Genomic DNA, 21579 nt, shown 5'->3' on the forward strand with positions numbered 1-21579 from the left:
GATAAAAATATTAGCGCTATTCTTCACATTATAACAATTAAAACAGAAAATCAAATTTTAGTAGAAAATCTTTTTTTTTTTTTTTTTTTATTTCAGCTTTTCCTCTTCATGTGTCAATTTGGAAAGGAGATCCAAAGTCTAATCTATGTAATCTTTATTACAAATTTAGACTGATCAGTCTATAAAAGCCTTGCCCCGTATGCCAGTCGTGCAGTGTTTTTGGGCGAATTGTCTTCTTTTTTGTCCGTTTCCTTTTCTCATTAACAGCTGCTTGACAGCTACACGTTCTTTCAGCCCATAGCGTTGAGTTGACTCACAGTGGAAGAATGGCCAGCAACATGGATGGCCAGTACTTCTGTATCTGATCCACTCTTGCAATCACAACACACACTAACATGCCTTGACCTCGTCAGTGTCACTGCAGTGCTGAGAATGACCCACCACTCAAATAGTACCTGCTCTGTGAGGGTCCATGGGGGTCCTGACCACTGAAGAACAGGGTAACAGAGTATCAGAGAAACAGATGGACTACAGTCTGTAACTGTAGAACCACAGAGTGCAGCTATATAGTAAGTGGAGCTGATAAAGTGGACAGAGAGTGTAGAAACGAGGAGGCGGCTGGTCTGTGTATAAAAATGAGCAGGCGCAAACTTTTCGGCTGGTTGGGGAATTGTGTAAATGTAATTTTTCAGTTAAACGATTCTGCCGATGGTCCTGCTGTCCGTGATGGGATGTAATTATTGTTGTAACGAGTAGCCTGGCTGTTAACTGTGCATGCGTCATGTGTGTGTGGGCAGAGACTGTGAGGGCATTTCACGTGAAGCGCTCTCGCTGCATTTGGACGTGTTGGCTTGTCGCGGGTGGCCATGTAGGATCTAGATGGCATGATATGTAGGGTTGAATTAAACTCTCAAAGAAACCTGCCTGCCGCTATTAGCATTTCCTCCTCTGCCCCCTCCTCGGCCCTATCGGCAATCACTGTAGGTGGAGAGCGTGTGTCAGTGCCGATCACAAACAGCCCCGCTATTTAATCATGCCAGTAATAACATACTGTAATCAGCTGTGAGAAGTGATCCAAACAGCAACACACTGATGATCCTGACCGCAGCTAGAGATGGGCACACACACACACACACACACACACACACACACGAGACAAGAAAAGCTAATTACTCCAATTAGCATCTCCCTCATGTGAGGACACAGTCCCTAAAGAAAACTGTGTGTGTGTGTGTGTGTGTGTGTTTCTGTATGGTCTCTCAGTGCTTACTGTTTGCTCTACTTAATTATCCCCTCATGTAGCCAACACACTAAGCTCGACCCCTGTGCAACGGAAGTCTCTCATTTGAAGTAAATAAGCTGTTGTCATGAAGTGTAGGATTTTAGAAAGCTTTGCTCTTTAAGGCTTTATATAAATCAAACAGTGCCTACTTAGTAGTAGCCACTGTACTTTGTGCAGATTTCCAAACATTTCCATGACAGAAATGTCCTAGATTTGTATAAATACCAGGGAAAGGCGGAGTTCACCACCAACGACAAAATGGTCCTGACTTGACGTTGTTTAAAAGCTACAGTAATGTGCAAAAATCCTGTTTCTTTTATATGATTTCCAGTCAAAACACTCATTAAGCAAATGTCAGATTTTTTTCTACGTCAGGAATTAAGGCAGAAAATGTGTACAGTAGAAAAATCGCATGATACAAATCACCAACCAGATCTAAAATTGTTTTATAATAGTCTCTTTTTAAACCAGCTTCCGTTCTTTTTGAGCGACTTGTTAGTTTTTCAAAGAAATCTGTAGGGATATTTTTCCCCTCCTGCGCTGTGAGTCTTGCGGTTTCTGCTTCTCGTAATCCAACTAATCGCAAACATTCAATGATCAGTCCGTTGTTTTGAGAACGACAGCGGCTTCTTAGTTTGATTAGCAAATTTTCCACTTTCTTCTTTCAGACCCATATTCTTAAGTTGTCCTCTCACGGTGGGCGTATAGACGCCATCAGTAATAAAATATTCATCAATAATGAATAAATATATAATATATATAAATAAAAATATTGTTTATGATGATGCCCTTTTTTTTACCAAGTTTTACATGGAATCAGTTTTTTTTCTGTATGTTTTAATAATTTTGTGAACAATTTTGGAAACTTTTTTTTTTATCACTTAATTTCATTTGACTTTCCTTGACTTTTTAATTTCCCCCTTTCCCCCCGATTTGATAACTAAATGTATTATAATTACCTCAGAAATATCATCTGAAAAATGAATAACTTGTACTTAATTGCCATTTTTGACTGAAAATTAAATAAATAAAAGGTGGTCTCAGTATTTTGCGAAGTATTATACATGTTTAATTGTTAATAAATAAACTGAAAGGGTAAAGCCATTTCATTTAGGTTTTGTTGAGGCTTAGAAAATAGTTGCATATAGGTAATTATATCTGTATATTTCAGCATTGTACAACAAACTTATAAGTAAGTATATTGTCGGAAGAAAACCTAGTATCTCCAAAATGATTCACAGTTCACAGGAGAAGGAAAAACACACACACACACGCACATACATATATATATATATATATATATATATATATATATATATATATATATATATATATATATTGAGTATATATATATATACACATAACTTTACAGGAGAAAGAGAAATACTGTACTTTTAACGTAAGTCAATGGAACCAGACGTCTTTCCAAGTGATTTTGGGTCGTTTCTTTTGATCCATTCATCATGAAGTTTACATACAATGTAAAGAACAACAGGCATTTTCAAATCATGTCAAAAGCTGAAAAACAACAACAGTGGAGATGCAGGGTTTTCTTCCGACAGCAGTGAAATGTAGCAGTGAGTATACTTGTTGTGGTAACGTGTGAGGAAGTGTGTGCTCGTTGCTTAGCCACACAAGTGTGGCACCCAACCTCCATGACACTTGTCTTTGCTCTTTGTGCCCACAGCCATGCTTGACCACATCCATTTACATGGACAAATTAAAAAAAGTAGTAAGCAATAAACGGGCCTTAGTTTACTCTCCTGGAAGTGATTCTATTGAGAACTCGCATGTCATGCTACAATGTGAACACTGAAAATATTGTTTTTGATCATCTTAACTAATATTCTGCTTTGTGTTATTGTATTTGGTGTGTTTATTTGAGTGGAATCAAATCAGTTAAATTGTTTTCCACATTTTTTTGTAATAATGTGGTGACAGAACATTGTGAGAGTATTCAGTTTCCGTTCTTGAGGTCTGGTGCAGAGTTTTCTGATTTTCCTGCTCAAACGCCGAATAAACCTAGCAACTAACTGCAGAATAAAGCACTAAACTGTGCTGAACTGCGGCCTTTTCACACTGATTTTAGTGCGTAATAAGTGTAATAAGCGTCGTGATCCTTATTGTGTACTCGTCTATATTCTGTTAAAAGCACTGTTCAGATTAAACACTGATTTTATCTCGTTAGTACCGCTTTTCTCAATTACTTAAACTTCAGGTTTCTCTTCTTCACTTTCACAGCGATTTTCAGATCATTTGTAGCAGTTACTGAGTAACTCATAGTAGTTACTAGGCTTAATACCAGTTATAAGCAGTTAGATTAGTCAGAACTCAATAATAAGCCTGTGTGCTAAGAGGTTAGACCACAGTTCTGTAGTGAGGAAAGAGGCGAGCGTTTCCGTTTTCCTGTCGTCGTGTTTTGCTCCGCGGTCTGAGTTTGCTGGTGCGTCTCTGGCTCTGTCCTTGGCAACGCCGCTCCTCAGGGAAGGCATGCGTTTCTGTGGGCACTGAAGTGCTCTGTATTTCCTCTGGCGGCAGAATCGGGGTGGGTCTGGGATACCCTGCAGAGCCTCTTCCTTTTCCCCTCCCCTGCCCTCCTTTACCCCCTCTCCTCCCTAGCTCCCACCATGCTTTGTGCAGAGGCTGTGGCCCGTGGCCCCCCGCCCGGCCCTCTCACTCACCTCGTACTGACCAGCGGCGGCACCCCGGAACATTCCGTGCTGCTAGAACGACCCACCCCCCCAACCCCCCGCCCCGCCGCCTCAGAGCATGCACACTTAATACAATTCCTCAAGTGTTCCCACAGCTGCTGCCGCTGCCATGCTTTATCTCCTTTCTCTTCACTGTTACAGAACAGCCTTTTCCCCTTTGGAAGTTTAAGCAGATTGATTCAGAAGTGCCTTTCCAACTAGTTTTTTTAAGATGTCTCAAAACAGACACTGTGTGAGATCAACAAATGGGTAGAACTCAATTTGTCTGGCACACTGAGATGGTGCAGTCGTATATATGCCCCCGAACGCCCCTGACAAAATTACCAAAATTACACACTTTGTTGATTTTCTAAGTAAGAATACGTCGTCTGCAGAGAACACGTGAAAATGTGCAAGTTCATAGTAAATTGTAGTGCACTATTCATTTATTTGTTGAGTTTACCATATAATTAATATACATACATATATTGCTGTTGTCGGAAGAAAACCTTTTAGCTCCAAAACGGTAACTTTACAGGAGAAGGACAAAACCTTCTTTACTTTTAATGTAGTCATTTTTCCAAGTCATTTTGGGTCGTTTCTTTTGGTCCATTCACCATGAAATTTACATACAATGTAAAGAACAACAGGCATTTTCATGTGAGTACACACACACACACATACATATGTAGACTTTGTAGAATGTCAAATTTGAAAATGCCTGTTGCCCTTTATAATGTATTTAAATTTCATGATGAGTGGACTAAAAGAAACGTCCCAAAATTACTTGGAACAACTTCTGGTTCCATTGACTCACATTAAAAGTAAAGCAGGTTTTTTCTTAAAGACTGTAAAGTTATGTATGTATGTGTGTGTGTATATATATATATGTGTGTGTGTGTGTGTGTGTGTGTGTGTGTGTGTGTGTGTACTCACACATATGTATAAGGTTCTCTGTAGAGGACTTATTAACTTAGAAAACCAGGAAAACATGTAATTCGAGCAGAGATGCTTATGACGCCTAAAGTTTTGCATATGCCTGTGTTTATGAATGAGAGCCGTGCAGTTAAGCAACACGCAAGGACGGGAAATCTTTGTGCCATGGGAGCCGTTTGGGGCCATCAGCATGGGGGCTGTTTTCTGATTAAGAAGGATGTCACCATGTTATTGATCCCTTGGGCTATTGGCTTGGCCTATTTCTATCCATCTGCCTCTCAGATAAAATGTTATCTCTTTCACACTCTGACCCGTGACACCCGTGCACAGCTAATTTATCAGCACTGTGGATGGGCTGTTTGTAGTAAAGCCTGACCGATACATCGCTTGGCTGATAAAATTGAAGGGAACTTCTCACATCGAAGCATTTTACTATTTTTTGCTGGGATCTTCATGTTGGCACTTACCAGATATATACCTTTTACAGTGATGCACAGCAAGCTGATAACAACAAAACAGCATCGTGGCTAAAATAACAAAACCATGTTTAAAGCATCTAATACTGTTAGCATGAGGAAATGTTATTTACTCTTCTTATGTGAAGACAACCCATAAATAATAAGCCGCAAGCGATGAAACCACTTATAATCCTTGGTGACTTTGCCCCCAGTGCTACAATATTTATATAATGTAAGATTCTATGAGTTTGAGTATTATATGCTGTTTAAGAAATTTGGCACTTGAGAACTGACGATAATATTTACAGTCAACTATTTATATGTCAGTGTGTATTAAACCCTTATTTAACTAGGCCTGTTGGAGTCATTAGTTGCCAACTGTATAGTTTTATTGGCTGATAAGTCATCAGAATTTTTATCTCAGATTCTGTTTGTAAAATAAAAGATTATTTTTGATGTTATTTTTCTTTAACATTTGTTTATTTGACCAACAGAGTGTTTAGCTTGCTGCATACTGTGAGCCGTCTATTATTTTTAGAGTATATACGTCAGAAAACTTTTAAAAATGCTTAAACACAGATGTTTTCTATATTTGTTTGTAATAACAGACATTGAAGGCAATTACGGTACCATGTGTAAATAAAACCCAATGTTGTGGTGTAAAACAAGCAAATATTTCAGGTATTTAAACCACCTGTAGGACAGAAAATGATCCTGTATGTGCTTTTAATAACAGTTTGGGGAAAGAACTTGCATCATTATTTAGTCTAAACATGTTATGGGCTTAATAATGAGAACTTAACGAAACCTTTGCAGATGTTTCATTTCATTAAATGAAAAGTAACGACAGGAAAATTCACAAAAGAGGGAAATGTGACCCGACAAGTAAGGCTGAAGCTGCGGTCGGAGTGAGTGCCCCTGGACAGTGTTGCTTTCTTTTTGCAGCTGCCCTGTTTGCAGAGGAAGTTGGAGCTGGAGGGGGTTTCTCTTGCCCTCTGTTCTCTGGTTTCCTGGGCTGGGACCCCCTGAGGGGCAGCTGTGGTTCAGGGGACAGCTCAATATCCTCCGCCCTGCTGCCATGCGCTCCTCCGGGGCTCAGCCAATTCCCCAAAACCCTCAGACAGGAGCTGGGCCTGAACTAATCCTAGCCAGGCCTGAATGGAGCTGTTTACACTGCAAGGATTAACACTGATTAGTGCTATCATAGCACAGGATTAGCAGGAAGAGCTGGAAACGGCCAACTGATAGCCCCCTGTCGGGCCGGGCAGGATGGACTTGGTTGACAATTCTCTCTGACAAAACAAACATACCCAGCTCCTCAAATTGATTGTTTCCTGTGCTTCCTGCTTTTTCTTTCTTTCTCACTTTGTTCGTCGTATTTTCTCTCTGTATGCTGTGAATCGCCGTTTCAGGCACGCGTAGTCTGGGAATTGTTTTCCGAGCTGTGTGTGCAGGTCTCGGACCAGGGGTGTCGAACTCAACCACTCAAAGGGCCATATTAAAAAATCTCAACAAATCCGAGGGTCAGAGGGTTTTATATTTTAATACGGCAAAACATCAACAGCCAATTACAGCCACATGCGATTACTTGATATAATAGCTACTTTAGCTAGATAACTGTTAAATCTCGTTAAATGTCCTCAGCAGGTACGTTTTTTTAAACCTACCTGTGTGCCTGATCTGAACTTCTGATATCTTTTCTTTGCTGCACGTGAAGCAGCTGAAGAAGAGTCCGTGTGTTTGGTGATGTAGTGTGAGGCAGAACAACGTGCGGACTTAAACACATTCTGGGTGAGGAGCTCAGCTGTCACCCACTGGAGCTCATGTGATGCTGGCGAAGACGAAACTGAAAACTCGGGAGCAACAGGCAGAGCGACAGGCATTCGCCAGCCGTCATGACAGTTTACCTCTGGACGAGCCGCGTGAAGCTCTGTGCTTTTGCGCATGTGGGTCAGTTTAGGAGCTGATATGTTCAGGCTGATGTCGAATAAAGACCACATTTAAAAGATAATGTGAACAGCCAAACAATTAAAGTGGATTTGGTGAGAAAATCGGATTTGGGCCACTTTTACCTGCTGTGTGAACGTAGCCTGACAACTGAATTTGAACATGTAGACAAGTTTCTGCGGATTTCTTTGAAGAACTGAAAAGTCTTCTGAAAGGAATGGAAGCTGCAGTGAAGTCAAAGAAATACTGAAAACATAGTATAATAATTATATAATGATTATAAATTATATTTAGTAATTATGTAATCTTCTGTTAACTGTTTTCTGTTTCTTTCCTGATGCTGAAAAATCCTCTCTTTTAATTGTCTGAGCTCCTCTAGTGTGGAAGTTACACGTTCGTACGTTTCTTGTGTTTTTTACAATATTGAGTCATTCCAGGATAATCAGCTTCAGTTAAATTTGTGGTGTAATTTCAGATTTGAATCGTTTCCTAAAGAATGGCGATCAAACCTCTGTAAGGTCACAGATTCACACCTTCTTTGTGTTTATATTCAGGGAGGAGCGTGAGCGTTGGATCCGGGCGAAGTACGAGCAGAAGCTGTTTGTGGCGTCTCTGCTGTGCACAGAGCTGCCCCTGGGGCAGCAGCTGCTGCGGTCCACGGCCGAGGAGGACCTGCGTGCCGTCGTGCTACTGCTGGCCCACGGCTCACGGGAAGAGGTGAACGAGACGTGTGGAGAGGGAGACGGCCGCACCGCCTTGCACCTAGCCTGCCGCAAGGGCAACGTGGTCCTCACGCAGCTCCTCATTTGGGTATGGGACTTTTTGGTCTGGGTCAGCGAACAGAACAGTATCAATCACAGCTTATAGATGAGCGTGAAAAATGAGCATTTAGTTAAAATAAAGCTTGTTATATGCTGCAGGCCAGATAAATGGATGTAAGAAAAAATAAATAAACATGAATATTAGATTTTTTAGATAAAGAAATGCTGTGCATTTATTAACTACACAGCAAAAATGTACACATTTTTTATTTGGGGAAAAAAGCCTCTGTTCAAATTAAATGTTAAAGATCATAATTGAATTTCTTTAGTTATCCGATTATTCAAATGGTCATGTAAACAGTTTAATCCTCTTAGATCAGAGCAAGGTCTAGAAATACGATTGAGAGAGCTGGATTTTAGCTCAGTCATCAGATTTCTCAGCGGACATAATCTCTTACTGAGATTTCTCAGTCAGCGCGTGTGCAAAATCAGATCGCGGAATTGGCGATAAGCAAGCAGAGTCTCACAGTTCATGTGAGATGACAGTTCTGGAGTACCGCTGAAAACAACTACATGTTCTGATCAAGTGCATGTAAACACACTCACTGTTGTGCAAGCGCTCACACTTACACAAGTGTCTGCAGTTGCACAGAATCATAGATTGCGTCAAGCAAAGCTCACTTTTTTCCTTATTCTTGCATACATCTTTATGAACGTTAGAATTAGCTGCATAGCTACAAATAGACCTACATTACTCACCACTGACCTCTAAACATGTTTGAGCACCAAGTTAGAAAAAAGAAGTACCTTGATGACCGAACGGATGCGTTTACCGTTCATTTCTTTTCTCTACTGTGTAATAATTGCAGTCATTGCAAATAATTGTGATTAGGCAATTATGTAATAGTCGTGACAGGCCGTCTTAAAGTAAACACTAGTAACATTTAATCGCTGCCCTAAGAAAACGATTTTCTCGATTTTTATTTTTCTACATCATTCAAAACACCGTTTGTCCTTTACGTTCTATGAAAATTTCATGATTAATAAACCAATAGAAATGCTCTAAAATCTCATGGAATGAAATATATTCACATGAATGTTCATTGAAAGTTGAGAGCGTTTCTGCCCTTCCCTGTAAAGTTCCTTGTAAAGTTCTGCCCTTCCCCTGAAAAGTACTTTGGAGATGCTCGTTTTCCTTTGGACAGCGACAGTGTGTTTTACCGCATTGTCAACTCTCTCTCACTCTTGCTCTCTCTCTCTCCCTCCAGTACGGAGTAGACATCATGGCGCGGGACGCCCATGGAAACACAGCACTGGCGTACGCGCGGCAGGCTAACAGCCAGGAGTGTGTGGACATCCTGCTCCAGTACGGCTGTCCGGACGAGCGCTACCCGCTCATTGCCACACCCAACCTGTCCCGCAGGAACAACAACCGCAACAACAGCTGCAGCAGCACGGGCAGTTCAGCCCTTATCTGACACACATAACCACCCACCACACACACACACACGACCTCACGCACCTTCCGTATGACTCAAACACACACAACACACACACTCAGCATTCTCTCAGCTTCAACACACACATCCACATGTACAGCCCTACCACTAGATTCAAATCATGAGAGAAGCATATACTACACTGACGGGAATGACTGCGATAACCGTGATGATGATTATGAAGAAGCGCTAACGGAACCACTGCATTTGCACTCACGATGCCTCGCGCTGCCACTAGCTTGTTGTGAGGGAGCTTTTAACGCTCGTCTCACCCACTTACTTTTCCAACGGCAAACGCTCGTCACACAGCTCCTCCCTTGGCAGGTGACATATATTGGGAGAATGCCCTGCCCATTCAGTCTTCTGGCTGCATAGTAGCATCAAGATGCATGAAAAATGCGTCTGAGCCTGCTGCTGCTGTCTGTCAATTAATGCTGCAAGATGCATGATGGGAGATTATTATGGTGAGGCGTAACCGGTAGCTGAATACGAGGCCATTTAGACTCCTCAAAGCAACTGACTGCCGTTTCCTGAGCAACTAAAAGGGACAAGGATGTGACGCGGGATTGGTCACTTGATCCCAAAGGTCCCAGAGAACTTTAGAGGTCTTTACTGACCGATTTTGGATTACTCCATGTCCTCTCTGCCTCACCCTATTCGCTTTTTTCTTTGAATTTGCAGTGCATTTATTAAAAAAAAAAGAAAAAAAAAAAAGACGCCGCCACCACCATCAGTCGTGTAAATTCCAACTCTTTTGTATGGATTTCTTTCTTTCTTTCTTTCTTTCTTTTTTTTTTTAAAGAAATGTGAAAATATATATTGTAAGGTCTAGAAAGTCTAGGTCCCATCACACGTTTCCTAGAAGTGTGATGAAATGAAGATGCTTCTTTTAACCTTTTTTTTTTATTCTGTTCTATCCTTGTGACTGATGTATGTGGAGTTTTATTGGACCAGAGGAAGGTTTGACTGAGAGCCGAGATAGAAACGTGAGAAGCAGGTATTCAAACTAAACCGTGTTCATGGGCGGCACTAGCTGTGTGCTTCTAACCTTCATTATTCCAGTCTTCTGTCTGTTTCTCAGAACTTAAAGGGAATTTCCTGCTGTCCTTTGATCCTCGGCTGCTAGCCTATGTCATGCTTTTTCCGATGCAAACTATCAGGTCGTGTATTCAGCCCATGACAGCAAGACGACTCGGGCTTCTGACCATCTCCTCCGAAGCGCTAGCCACAATCGACCGCGAGTGTCCGTGTATATGTGGGAGCAAAAGTACGAGAGCGTAAGGAGTCGTTTAGCTTTCGTATTCACATTAGCCATATTGATAATTGCCGATCAATACAAATGAAACGGCGCGCAGGCTGGCGCAGGAATGCGACCTCACAGGGCCGTCGATATCACCCACACACCGATGCCCGCGTCTGCATTTCTCTGCATGCTTTATGACAGAAACATCAGCGAGAGGAAGAGGCTGCCTCATCTGTTTGTGCTTACTCAATATCAGGTGCTCAGGAGAAGCAGGAGAAACTCTCTACTATGTACTTGTACTATGTACTTATTTATGCCGGAGAGACTCTTGCCAGTTGACGAAGCTCTTGTGTGTGTATGCGGTCATTTGTCACCGTTGCTAGAGACATCCCATTCATTTCCCACACGTTTTCTGCCGAGGCCTTTGAGTCCAGAGCCCTATTGGGCTCTGCAAAGAGATGGGCTTTTTCGGCTACTTTGTCTAATCCCCTCCTGTCTTTCTCGCTCTATTACGCTCTGAGTTTTAAAGATGGTGGTGGAAATGAAGAGAAAATGTTCTTCCTGGGTGGGGAAAAAAAAAAAAAAAAAGCTTTTATCTTTTAACCCGAGTTCTGTGGTGCCAGGTTGATGCTGTGTCATATGAAAGTCTATATGTTTCGGTCTATTTGACACTTTTGAAATGGCCAAAAATGGTTATTTGGAGCGATGCCGTAGAAGAACCGCCTTCATTTTACCAAAAGAGCGTTTAGTAGTTTCAGTTGTATTTTTATCTTAAAATAAACCTTTTAAAATAAAAGGTTTTTAGGGCAGTTTTTGTTCAGATGTTCCTCGGGAACGCTCAGACGCTCCACGTTTCGCTCCAACCCTCAACACATTGGGATTGGGCGAAAATGTGAACGGTCTTGGGGGACCAGCTTGAGATCCTCTGCTTGAGGGAAACCAAATGTGATTCTTTCGCGGCAGCATTCACCAATCCTCCTCTTTCAGATCCGTGCTGCTGCATTCCCCTCCAAACCTGATCTGGCTTGTTAAGGATTTCTGAAGAGGTTAATTAGCTCGAGCAGGCGTGGCAGGTTGTGTTTGCGGTTAGACTCCACTGGAAGACAGACCTCCAGGATCTGGACTGATGACCACTTTTCTAGGGCATCGCTCCAAATATCCTGTTTGGCATCTTGTTTTTAAGAGTGTCATTACAGTGTCTTTTTCTCTGTCTCTCTCTCTCTCTCTCTCTCTATTTTTTCTCTTTTTACTCAGTGTCCTCCCCATTCTGTTTGCCTTTATTCTTAACAACATTGTGTCTCCCATCGTGTGTTTGTGATGTGCAGAAACAGCCCTGACTGACCTGTATTTAAGCAATACAAAGCCGGACGAAAGCCAGGCGACTTTTCCGTAGTAATAATTTCCTCGCGGCGCTGTTTGCAAACCGCCCACACCAGTATTGGCTGCTGTGTGGCACCAAGAGATGTAAGACTCTGTTTCAGGTCATATGTCATTACGGGAAAAAAAAAAAGTCTGTAGATACACGACGGCACTTGGTATAGGGTTTGCCGTTGAGCAGGTAGGGAGAATGAGAAATGTAGCTCAAGTCTTTAGTCTTGTTGGGACAAGGCCTTGTCTCAGAAAGCTCTTTGTACCCTCTGAAGGGCACTAATGAGTGGGACTTGTGTTGAAGAGAGTGTACAGTTATGTGAGATCCGACTCTGGGAGGAAAGAAGAAAGCGATACGTCTTTTATCTCAGCAGAGATGTGAAGTGTTTGCCTTGTATATAAATGTAGCAGACCTGCTAGAGGTCGCACCACAGTACCCAGTTATTTATGACGAAATGCACTACAGCCTACACTTACACATCGATTCTAGTGAACACCCCACACTATTGCGTCCACCTCGAGTCCTCTCTGTGAAGACCTTTTCGTTTCTGACCTTTTTTTTGCATGAACGGATGTAAATGTTGTTTCTTCATCGTGTAAATGTTCAGTCATGACCGTATGGACTGACAGGTGACACTAGTGAACAAAAGTTTGCCGTTGTAGGATTCGTTTAGTTGATTTTTGACATCGACTTCCCAACTTCATCATTTTTTCCTTTTCTGTTTGTTGCTCTTTTATTGTTGATATTTGCTTCAAGTTTAAACAGTGGTCCATTTTTTTCGTACTCATCTGTTGTTGAACTGGGAAAGAATGAAGGAGCCGCGGCGCCACCTCTACAACTGAAACCATGACAGCAACCAAAGGATGTTGCCCCCACTTGTGAGCAGAACAAGGAGGTGATTAATGGGGGTTCAAGTTGCTTTACCTGCATCCTCCCTTTTAGACCAGTCGTCGCTTACCATTTAGCTGTCACTTTGTGTACATAGCTGTAAAATGTGAGAAACACATATTAATCGCATTTTGTTTTTGTTTACTTTGTTTTTATCGTGTTTTTGTTACCTCATTTTTGTCGACAGTATCCATGACACACCCGAACCAGAGAGGCCTGAGCAATTATTTATGAACGAATATGCTAATCTGAAAAGGGGAGGGGCTCTCACACTACTTAATTTTTTTGGGTTTGTTTTTTCTTTTTGTATTTGTTCTTTTACAGTCCATTTTGCATCACGATTATCATCAACATTATGATTATGATTATCGTTGTTGTATATCTAATTATTATTATATTGAGTTTGTGTCAGCTGTACAGTTCTGTGTTGAAAAATTATACCTGATGCAGAGTCTTATACTGTAATGTGTCTCCTTTCAATAAAGAAAATAATACTTCTTAATATAACATCCTGTCCTGGTTGTTCTGTTAACAAAACCGACTATTAAACCTGCTGGGTGTCTTTTTCCAAAGATTCAAAAGATGAATTGATTTTCAAAGCATTGAAATGCTGTTTGTTACATGCTAAAAGTGTTATATAGCAAAGTACTCCAGCCTCCAGCTCACGCTACAGTACACACCAATCAGGCGTAACATCCTGACCACCTCCTTGTTTCTGCGCTCACTGTCCACTTTATCAGCTCCACTTACTGTATAGCTGCACTCTGTAGTTCTACAGTTACAGACTGTAGTCCATCTGTTTCTCTGATACTCTGTTACCCTGTTCTTCAGTGGTCAGGACCACCATGGACCCTCACAGAGCAGGTGCTGTTTGGGTGGTGGGTCATTCTCAGCACTGCAGTAACACTGACGTGGTGGTGGTGGTGGTGTGTTAGTGTGTGTTGCGCTGGTCTGAGTGGATCAGACACAGCAGTGCTGCTGGAGTTTTAAACCTGGACATGTGTAGACTTGTTTTCCAGTAAGGAAAGCATCTGGAAAACATAAATTGGATCCAGTGTAATGGAAATGTTACTGAAGTTTGGGAACGTGTTATGTTGGAGATTTAGTCTCTAAGATTGGATAATTGTGTTCTTTCTTGCATATTTTAGCAAAGTTCAAGTCGAGTCAAAGTTTATTTAAATAGCGCTTTTTACAACGGGTGTTGTCACAAAGCAGCTTCACAGAAAAATCCCTATCTGAGCCCCCGTGAGCGTCGCCAGTGGCGACAGTGGCAAGGAAATACTCCATAAGAGCAAGAGGAAGAAACCTTGAGAAGGAACCAAGACTCAAAAAGGGAACCCATCCTGCTCTGGTCGACACCGGATAGTTCTGGAAAATTAACTCTTAAATCGGAATCCTGTAACGTTTGCAGGTATTTTTGATTTAGTTGAGATGTGAAATGTCCAAAGAAGGTTCCCAAACTTTGGAGAAGCCATGTATGTAGAGCTCGTCTGGGCAGACCTGACATTGCTCATCACAAAAGCAGAAGAAGTAGTTCCTCAATTCCACGTCAGTCTGCAGCTCGTCATGAGAAGGTGTTGACTCTGCTGTAGATGAAGGCGTTTGGATCTGTGGCCCTGTGGACTCTGTGGAAGCTCTAATGGGATAATGTTCCTCTAATCCTCTCCTCATCCTCCCTCTCAGGAAAAACCACAGCAGCCGCACAAAAGCGGGCAGGGAGGGGACAAAGGGACGGGACAAAAAGCCCCCTGACCGGGGGAACAAAAGAGGCCTGGGCAGCCTGGGGAAGCAGAATGTAATTAAAGAGATTAGACAAGGCTGGCAGAGAAAAGGAGCGCTGTATAGAGAGAGGATGGAGAGGAAGCAGAGATATTGTGGCTATGGGTGTGTGCGTCGGTGTGTGAGAGGAAGAGGAGGTGATGGAGACTTTGAGAAATGGAGCAAGCGGTGTTTCTGTTAATCACTTCACGTGGGGCAAGTTCAGGGACAGTGGGTATCCTGGAATCTCTAAACAGCTGTTTAAGATTCATCACCCCTCGTAAAGCTGCTCCTTTTTTATGGCGAGGACAAAACCAAAGCCTTTAAGGCAAAAAAATGAAGTTTGCACAGTTCTGACCACCCGAAACACAGTTGATTAGCCAAGATGCGTGTAGTGTCAGGTTTGCTTTCTCAGTCTTTGCGTAGGAGCTGCATGTCTGCCTTGCATTGTGGTGCAAACTGCATGTCAAACCATCTCATGTTGTTGGTCTTGAATAGACTGTGTGCTTTCAGTACAGAAACTGTTTTTAGCTGTGGGATGCACCTTTGTCCAGTATGGAGATGCAGTGATGGTCTCTAGATCAGGGGTGTTGAACTCAACCACATACATTAATATATCATAACAAATCAGTGGACCAGCTTTGCTTTTATTTTCACTTAACATTTTGCCATGTGCAGAGCCCTGCTGGTTAATTATCTCATTCCCACATGTTAATTTGGCATGGCCAGGCATTAATGTTATTTATATGGGATGTCCTTGGTTCTTCAAAACCACAATGGCAAAAAAACAGGCACTGAATACCTGAACATTCAGAAATAATGAAAAATAAAAACACTGTTTTACATTAAACAATAGGCGACATTAACTGCAGATCACTGATGAACCTCTTGAACTGTCCCTGACGTTTTTAAACTGGCTATTTGCTTGAACTGGACACCAGGCAACTTTACTTTTGGTGCTGTCCCTTACATCCGTTGCTGGGGAGGCGGTGGGAGTGCAGATTACATTGCAGTGTATGCTGGGAACTGATGTGCATCTCACAGTAAAATGGGCTAATTTTAATAGAATATTAATTAGAATGTTTTGCAGGCTGAATTGGATGGAGCCACGGGGCTGATTTGGTCCATGTGTTTGAAATATGGGCTCTGGAGTGAGATTTTCTACTTTACAGACCAGGAAAACTTCTGATGATGCATCCTGAAGGTGGGAGTAGCTTTTAAGAAAACGACAGACACTTGACAGCTGGCTGCTTGAAATGTTTTTTTCTGCAAGCTGGCTAAAGCAGAAGGAAGCCAGAGAGGCAATATCACTGCTAGAAAGCGGAATATGATTATCAATTAGCCTCTACATTAGTGGCTATACTAACAGTCTAGGGCCCTTTCCCATTTCTTCTTTTTACCCCTACCCCTTGCTTTCGAGTGTCACTCCTTGGAACAGAATTAAAGGGTGGTGGTTGAGATCTTCCCTCTGAAATGAGACCCTCAAATAAAAAGAGCATCACTTCATTATCAGCTACTAGTGCTGCTCTGTAGGCGACCCTGCCCGTCTGCAGGGACAGCAGAGGAGGGGAAAGTTCAGCTCCTCACTGCTGGGCTTTAGTTACATTTAGGGATCAGACGCCTTCAAAGAGGGGGGCAGTTATTTATTATCACCCCCCCTAATTCTTCAGTGATATGAAGCTGAAGTCAGATATTCTCCAGATTCTTGCTTGAATTTTCCCGTTCCACCTTAAATGGTGCAGCAGTTACATTCTAGCGCTTCAGGCGTCAGAACAGCTATACTATTTAAGGTGGAATGGAAAAGTTAGCTAGCCAGCTACCGAGACATTAACATACAATTAGTGACTTTTTATGTTTGTTATGAAGAAAAAGACCAAAATCCATTGAAACCACATTAAACTAAGATAAAACAGTGGGTATTTTAATTTTTTAACAGAAAATTCTCATATTTGTGGGTTTCTTTGGTCTCTTGTTCAGCCGACTTGCCGGTTTTTCTCATATCTCTCTGTTTGGAGTCTCTGAAAAACCTCCGACTGGAGGGTCATATAGCCCCAACACTTCACCTCACCCCTCTATCTCAACAAGAATTGGGACACCCTACACCTAGACATGAACGCGCAAAACAGAGGGCTAAGGGCTCAGAGGTGGGGCGAGGGGTGAAATGGGACTGGGCCAGAATGTCTATAATTTCCACTGGCTTTATAACACATTTGCATGATGCATCTTGGGTATTGTAGTAAAAGCAAACCGATGAGGCTGCGCTACATAATATTACTGTATATTAATATAACACAAGAATTAACTTCACAAGCCAATTTCATGTCCATATAGTTTGAGCCAGCTGCTATGACTTAGACATGCTGTGTGCATCATGATAATTGAGGATAACCCAGTAGTTGCCAGGTATCTTAGCCTCGAAGTTCCAGTTCAGCACTAAAGAAGCAAAATATATTCAGACATAAATGATTATTTTTGGCCAAAGAATCCTTTTAACAAGCCATTAGTCTCGTCGACAGGCCCAAAGTTTTATTACACACTTCTATAACCTAAGAATAGCTCCATTAGTTTGCATGGGAGCCCCTGTAGTTACTGAATAATAAGCCTCAGTGTAAAATAACCCTGGAACGTTAAGGGGTCAATATGAATCCAGCTCAGGCTGTTAACCGGAAGCTACTGGTCTGCTCATGTTGTGATGAAAAGACTGCCAGCCAAAAGCATCTTGTCCAACTCCAGTCTGATCAGCTCCCATCATAAATCAGCGCCGCTTCACAATGATGGGGTCCAGCGAGGCGAAGCGCTGGTTCAGTGCATTAACAGAGCTGTGTGTTCATCTATCAGTGTGTGTGAGCGTCTCACGTTCACACACACACATTCACACACTAATGGCATTAGGAATGCTAGAGAGGCGCTGAAATGAGGCGTGAGCAGAGCCATCATGGTGTGATGATAATCTCAGTGTTCAGAGGGAAGATGAGCTGCCCAAGGATCCTCAGTCACAGGCTGGCTAATGCAGACAGACAGTGTAACACGGTATCTATAGAAACCGCTTGAATGACACGAGAAAAGAGAACGTGATTGGTTAAGAATTTTAAAATATGAAAATATTATATATATTATATAACATTAGCTATAGTTGAATGACTGGATGAAGATTGACTTAAACCATATTAATTGATCAGTTATCAGTTATCCATGTGCTGCAAATGATCAGTATTTCCACCTCATTGCTGCATAAGTAACCTTTAGTGCAACATCTGTAAAACAGCAGCGCGCTTCATGAGACCGACGCTGGTTCAGAAGTTGATGGGCAACTGTGCTGTAATGTTTGTGTTCCTGCTCAAGTTTTGTTGAAATAAGTGAACACATCCTCTACAGAGAACACATTACTGCATATTCTAATGCACAGTGACTGTTTATTTGATGAATTTAGCGTATTATAGGAAGAAAAAATTAAAATGTGGTCTACGCAAAAGCCATTTTTTTACACAATATGTTAAAACAAATAAATTGAAAATGTGCCGTAAAATATGCGTGCTTCCTGTAGGGAATGTAGAAAATAAGCATGTAATTAGACCAGGAGCCAGTCTTTTGCATATGACTCTCTCTCTCTCTCTCTCTCTCTCTCTCTGTCTCTCTCTCTCTCTCTCTCTCTCTCTCTCTCTCTCTCTCTCTCTCTCTCTCTCTCTCTCTCTCTCTCTCTCTCTCTCTCTCTCTCTGTCTCTCTCTCTCTCTCTCTCTGTCTCTCTCTCTCTCTCTCTCTATATATATATATATATATATATATATATATATATATATATCTATATCTCTTTCTCTTTCTCTCTCTCTCTCTCTCTATATATATATATATATATATATATATATATCTCTATATCTCTTTCTCTTTCTCTCTCTCTCTCTCTCTCTCTCTCTCTCTCTCTATCTATCTATCTATCTATCTATCTATCTATCTATCTATCTATCTATCTATCACTGTTGTCAGAAGAAAACCTTGTATCTCCAAAATAGTGACTTTACAGGAGAAGGAAAAAACCTACTTTTTAATGTAAGTCAATGGAACCAGAGGTCTTTCCAAGTCATTTTGGGCCGTTTCTTTTCATTAGTTTCATCCATTCATCATGAACTTTACACACAATGTAAAAGACAACAGGAATTTTCAAATTATGTCAAAAACTGAAAAACGATAAAAATGGAGATACAAGGTTTTCTTCCGACAGCAGCGATATACCAAATATATAACTAATATATATATATATATATATATATAGTGAATGAAGATTTATCCATAAAGCTACATACCTGGCAACTTTCCTAGACCCAGATTAAGCCTAGACTAAAAAGAATGTTCACCAGTGAATCACCAATTTAGGCCTGGCATTAATCCATATCCTAAAACACTATTAAAGTTGTCGTTGTTTATCACTGCTGTCGGAAGAAAATCATTTTATTGTGTGTTTCAGTTTTTGACATAATTTCAAAAGCTTGTTGTTCTTTACATTGTGTGTAAATTTCATGATGAATGGACTGAAAGAAACGACTCAAAATGACGTCTGGTTCCATTGACTTACATTAAAAGTAAAGTAGGTTTTTTCCTTCTCCTGTAAAATTACCGTTTTGAAGATATGAGGTTTTCTTCAGACAACAGTGACATACAAATGAGCAAACAGTTCCACGTAGTTGTTTGTTGAGATGTTGTAAATGATGTAAATAAAGTCGTTCAGAGTGGTTTGATGTTAAAAAATATTAAAAAAAAAAAAAATCATTGCACCGATAAAGCTCATCTGCTTTCTTTACAGTGGTGCTAATGGGAAGAGGCTGTGGTGTCTACGGCCGCTGATATAGAGTCTATATTCATTATCCAAAAGCACCAGTGAACCCACACATCTTCTGTGTTTTATATGGAATGCTGAATATAAGAAAACAATAATAATAATCATTATTATTATTATTATTATTATTATTATTATTATTGCTTTCTTTGGGTGCTACTTTGCCTATTTGTATTTGAAAAGAGTGTTTTAGGCCAAAGCTTTAATTTCAATCTCAAACTCTCATAAAACAGCGTCTCAGGCATCAGGCAGTGAATTCATGACCATTTCATGTAGGAACTTTCTGTGAGGAGCTTTTAGAGGGACGTCTGGTTCCCATCACCACCACTGTGAACAGTTCTGATTCAGTAAGTTTGTCAAGAGTGGACTGTTTCCTAATTATCTTAATGATTTGATGAAGCTCACATTATTAAAATTGATATTCTCATTAGAAATGTGCTTTCAGTTCACCTAATGTGGACAATAGGAATTGCACTGTTTATAAATATTAGTAAAATATCAAAATAAATGTGCTCATAATTGCTCCTGTGGATGTACTGAATACAGCAGATTTCCCTGTGGAGAGTCGCTGATCGGTGATCATGTCCTAATCTTTATCTGATCTTTACTCGCTCTGTTTATTGTGGTAATAAAATGCCCAACAAATGGGATTTTCCTTTTGCACTGTGTTCAGCTTGTTTAATACACATTTACTTACAGTCACTTACAGAGGTGTGTGTGTGGGTGTGTGTGTGTGTGTGTGTGTGTGTGTTTTGGGGGGATCAGACGGTTTATGGCTCCTCCAGCAGTGTCTATTAGGGGGCACAAGTCTTAGGGCTTGTTCTCCATCAGAATTAATCATTGGGGGTTAATTTGAAGCTTAGACAAGTTGCTGTTAATTTAGTGCGGGAGGGACATGCTGTGGTGAAAAGCTGAGGCCCCGGTCGGCCCCCTGGGGCCCATTTATCTGTCAGCTACGACGGCCGGCCTTGATTACAATTTGCAAAAAAATTCATTAGAGTTAAGGCAATTGTCAGAGCTCTCTTTCCCTCTCTCTCTCCCTCTCTCTCCCATTCTCTCTCTCTCTCTCTCTCTCTTTCTCTCTCTCCCTCTCTCACTCCCTCTCTCTCCCATTCTCTCTCTCTCTCTCTCTCTTTCTCTCTCTCCCTCTCTCTCTCCCTCTCTCCCTCTCTCTCCCATTCTCTCTCTCTTTCTCTCTCCCTCTCTCTCCCATTCTCTCTCTCTCTCTCTCCCTCTTTCTCTCTCCCTCTTTCTTTCTGTCCCTCTCTCTCCCTCCCTCTTTCTCTCTATTTCTCTCTCTCCCCCCTCTCTCCCCCTCTCTCTCTTTCTCTCCCTCCCCCCTCTCTCTTTCTCTCTCTCTTTCTGTCACTCTCTCTCCTTATTTCTCTCTCTCTCCCTCTCTCTCTGTCCCTCTGAGTTTCAGTCATCTCAGCTGGTCTGTATAGTCTATCGCTCAGATGGTCTGTATAGTCTATAGCTCAGATGGTCTGAATAGTCTATCGCTCAGATGGTCTGTATAGTCTATCGCTCAGGTGGTCTATATAGTCTATTGCTCAGATGGTCTGTATAGTCTATAGCTCAGGTGGTCTGTATAGTCTATAGCCCAGGTGGTCTGTATAGTCTATAGCTCAAATGGTCTGTATAGTCTATCGCTCAGATGGTCTGTATAGTCTGTCACTCAGGTGGTCTTTATAGTCTATCGCTCAGGTGGTCTTTATAGTCTATCGCTCTGATGGTCTGTATAGTCTATAGCTCAGCTGGTCTGTATAGTGTATAGCTCAGCTGGTCTGTATAGTGTATAGCTCAGCTGGTCTGTATAGTCTATAGCTCAGATTGTCTATATAGTCCATAGCTCAGATGGTCTGTATAGTCTATAGTTCAACTGGTCTGAGTAGTCTGTAGCTCAGATGGTCTGTATA

General features: G+C 41.4%; 1 protein-coding gene across 5 annotated transcripts in view; it reads left to right on the plus strand.

Annotated features, from left to right (window-relative positions):
* Positions 1-12314, plus strand: part of agap1 (ArfGAP with GTPase domain, ankyrin repeat and PH domain 1) — a 234420-nt gene extending 222106 nt beyond the window's left edge. For all 5 annotated transcript variants that reach the window (XM_017714945.2, XM_037536619.1, XM_017714940.2 and 2 more), the window contains 2 exons: positions 7868-8123; positions 9343-12314. In XM_017714945.2, coding sequence (XP_017570434.1) covers positions 7868-8123; positions 9343-9552 — 466 coding nt within the window. In that variant the 3' untranslated portion in view covers positions 9553-12314. The remainder of the gene's footprint in view (positions 1-7867; positions 8124-9342) is intronic.
* The last annotated feature ends 9265 nt before the right edge of the window (positions 12315-21579 follow it).

This window comes from Pygocentrus nattereri, chromosome 30 (genome assembly GCF_015220715.1).
Source record: "Pygocentrus nattereri isolate fPygNat1 chromosome 30, fPygNat1.pri, whole genome shotgun sequence".
Taxonomy (NCBI): Eukaryota; Metazoa; Chordata; class Actinopteri; order Characiformes; family Serrasalmidae; genus Pygocentrus; species Pygocentrus nattereri.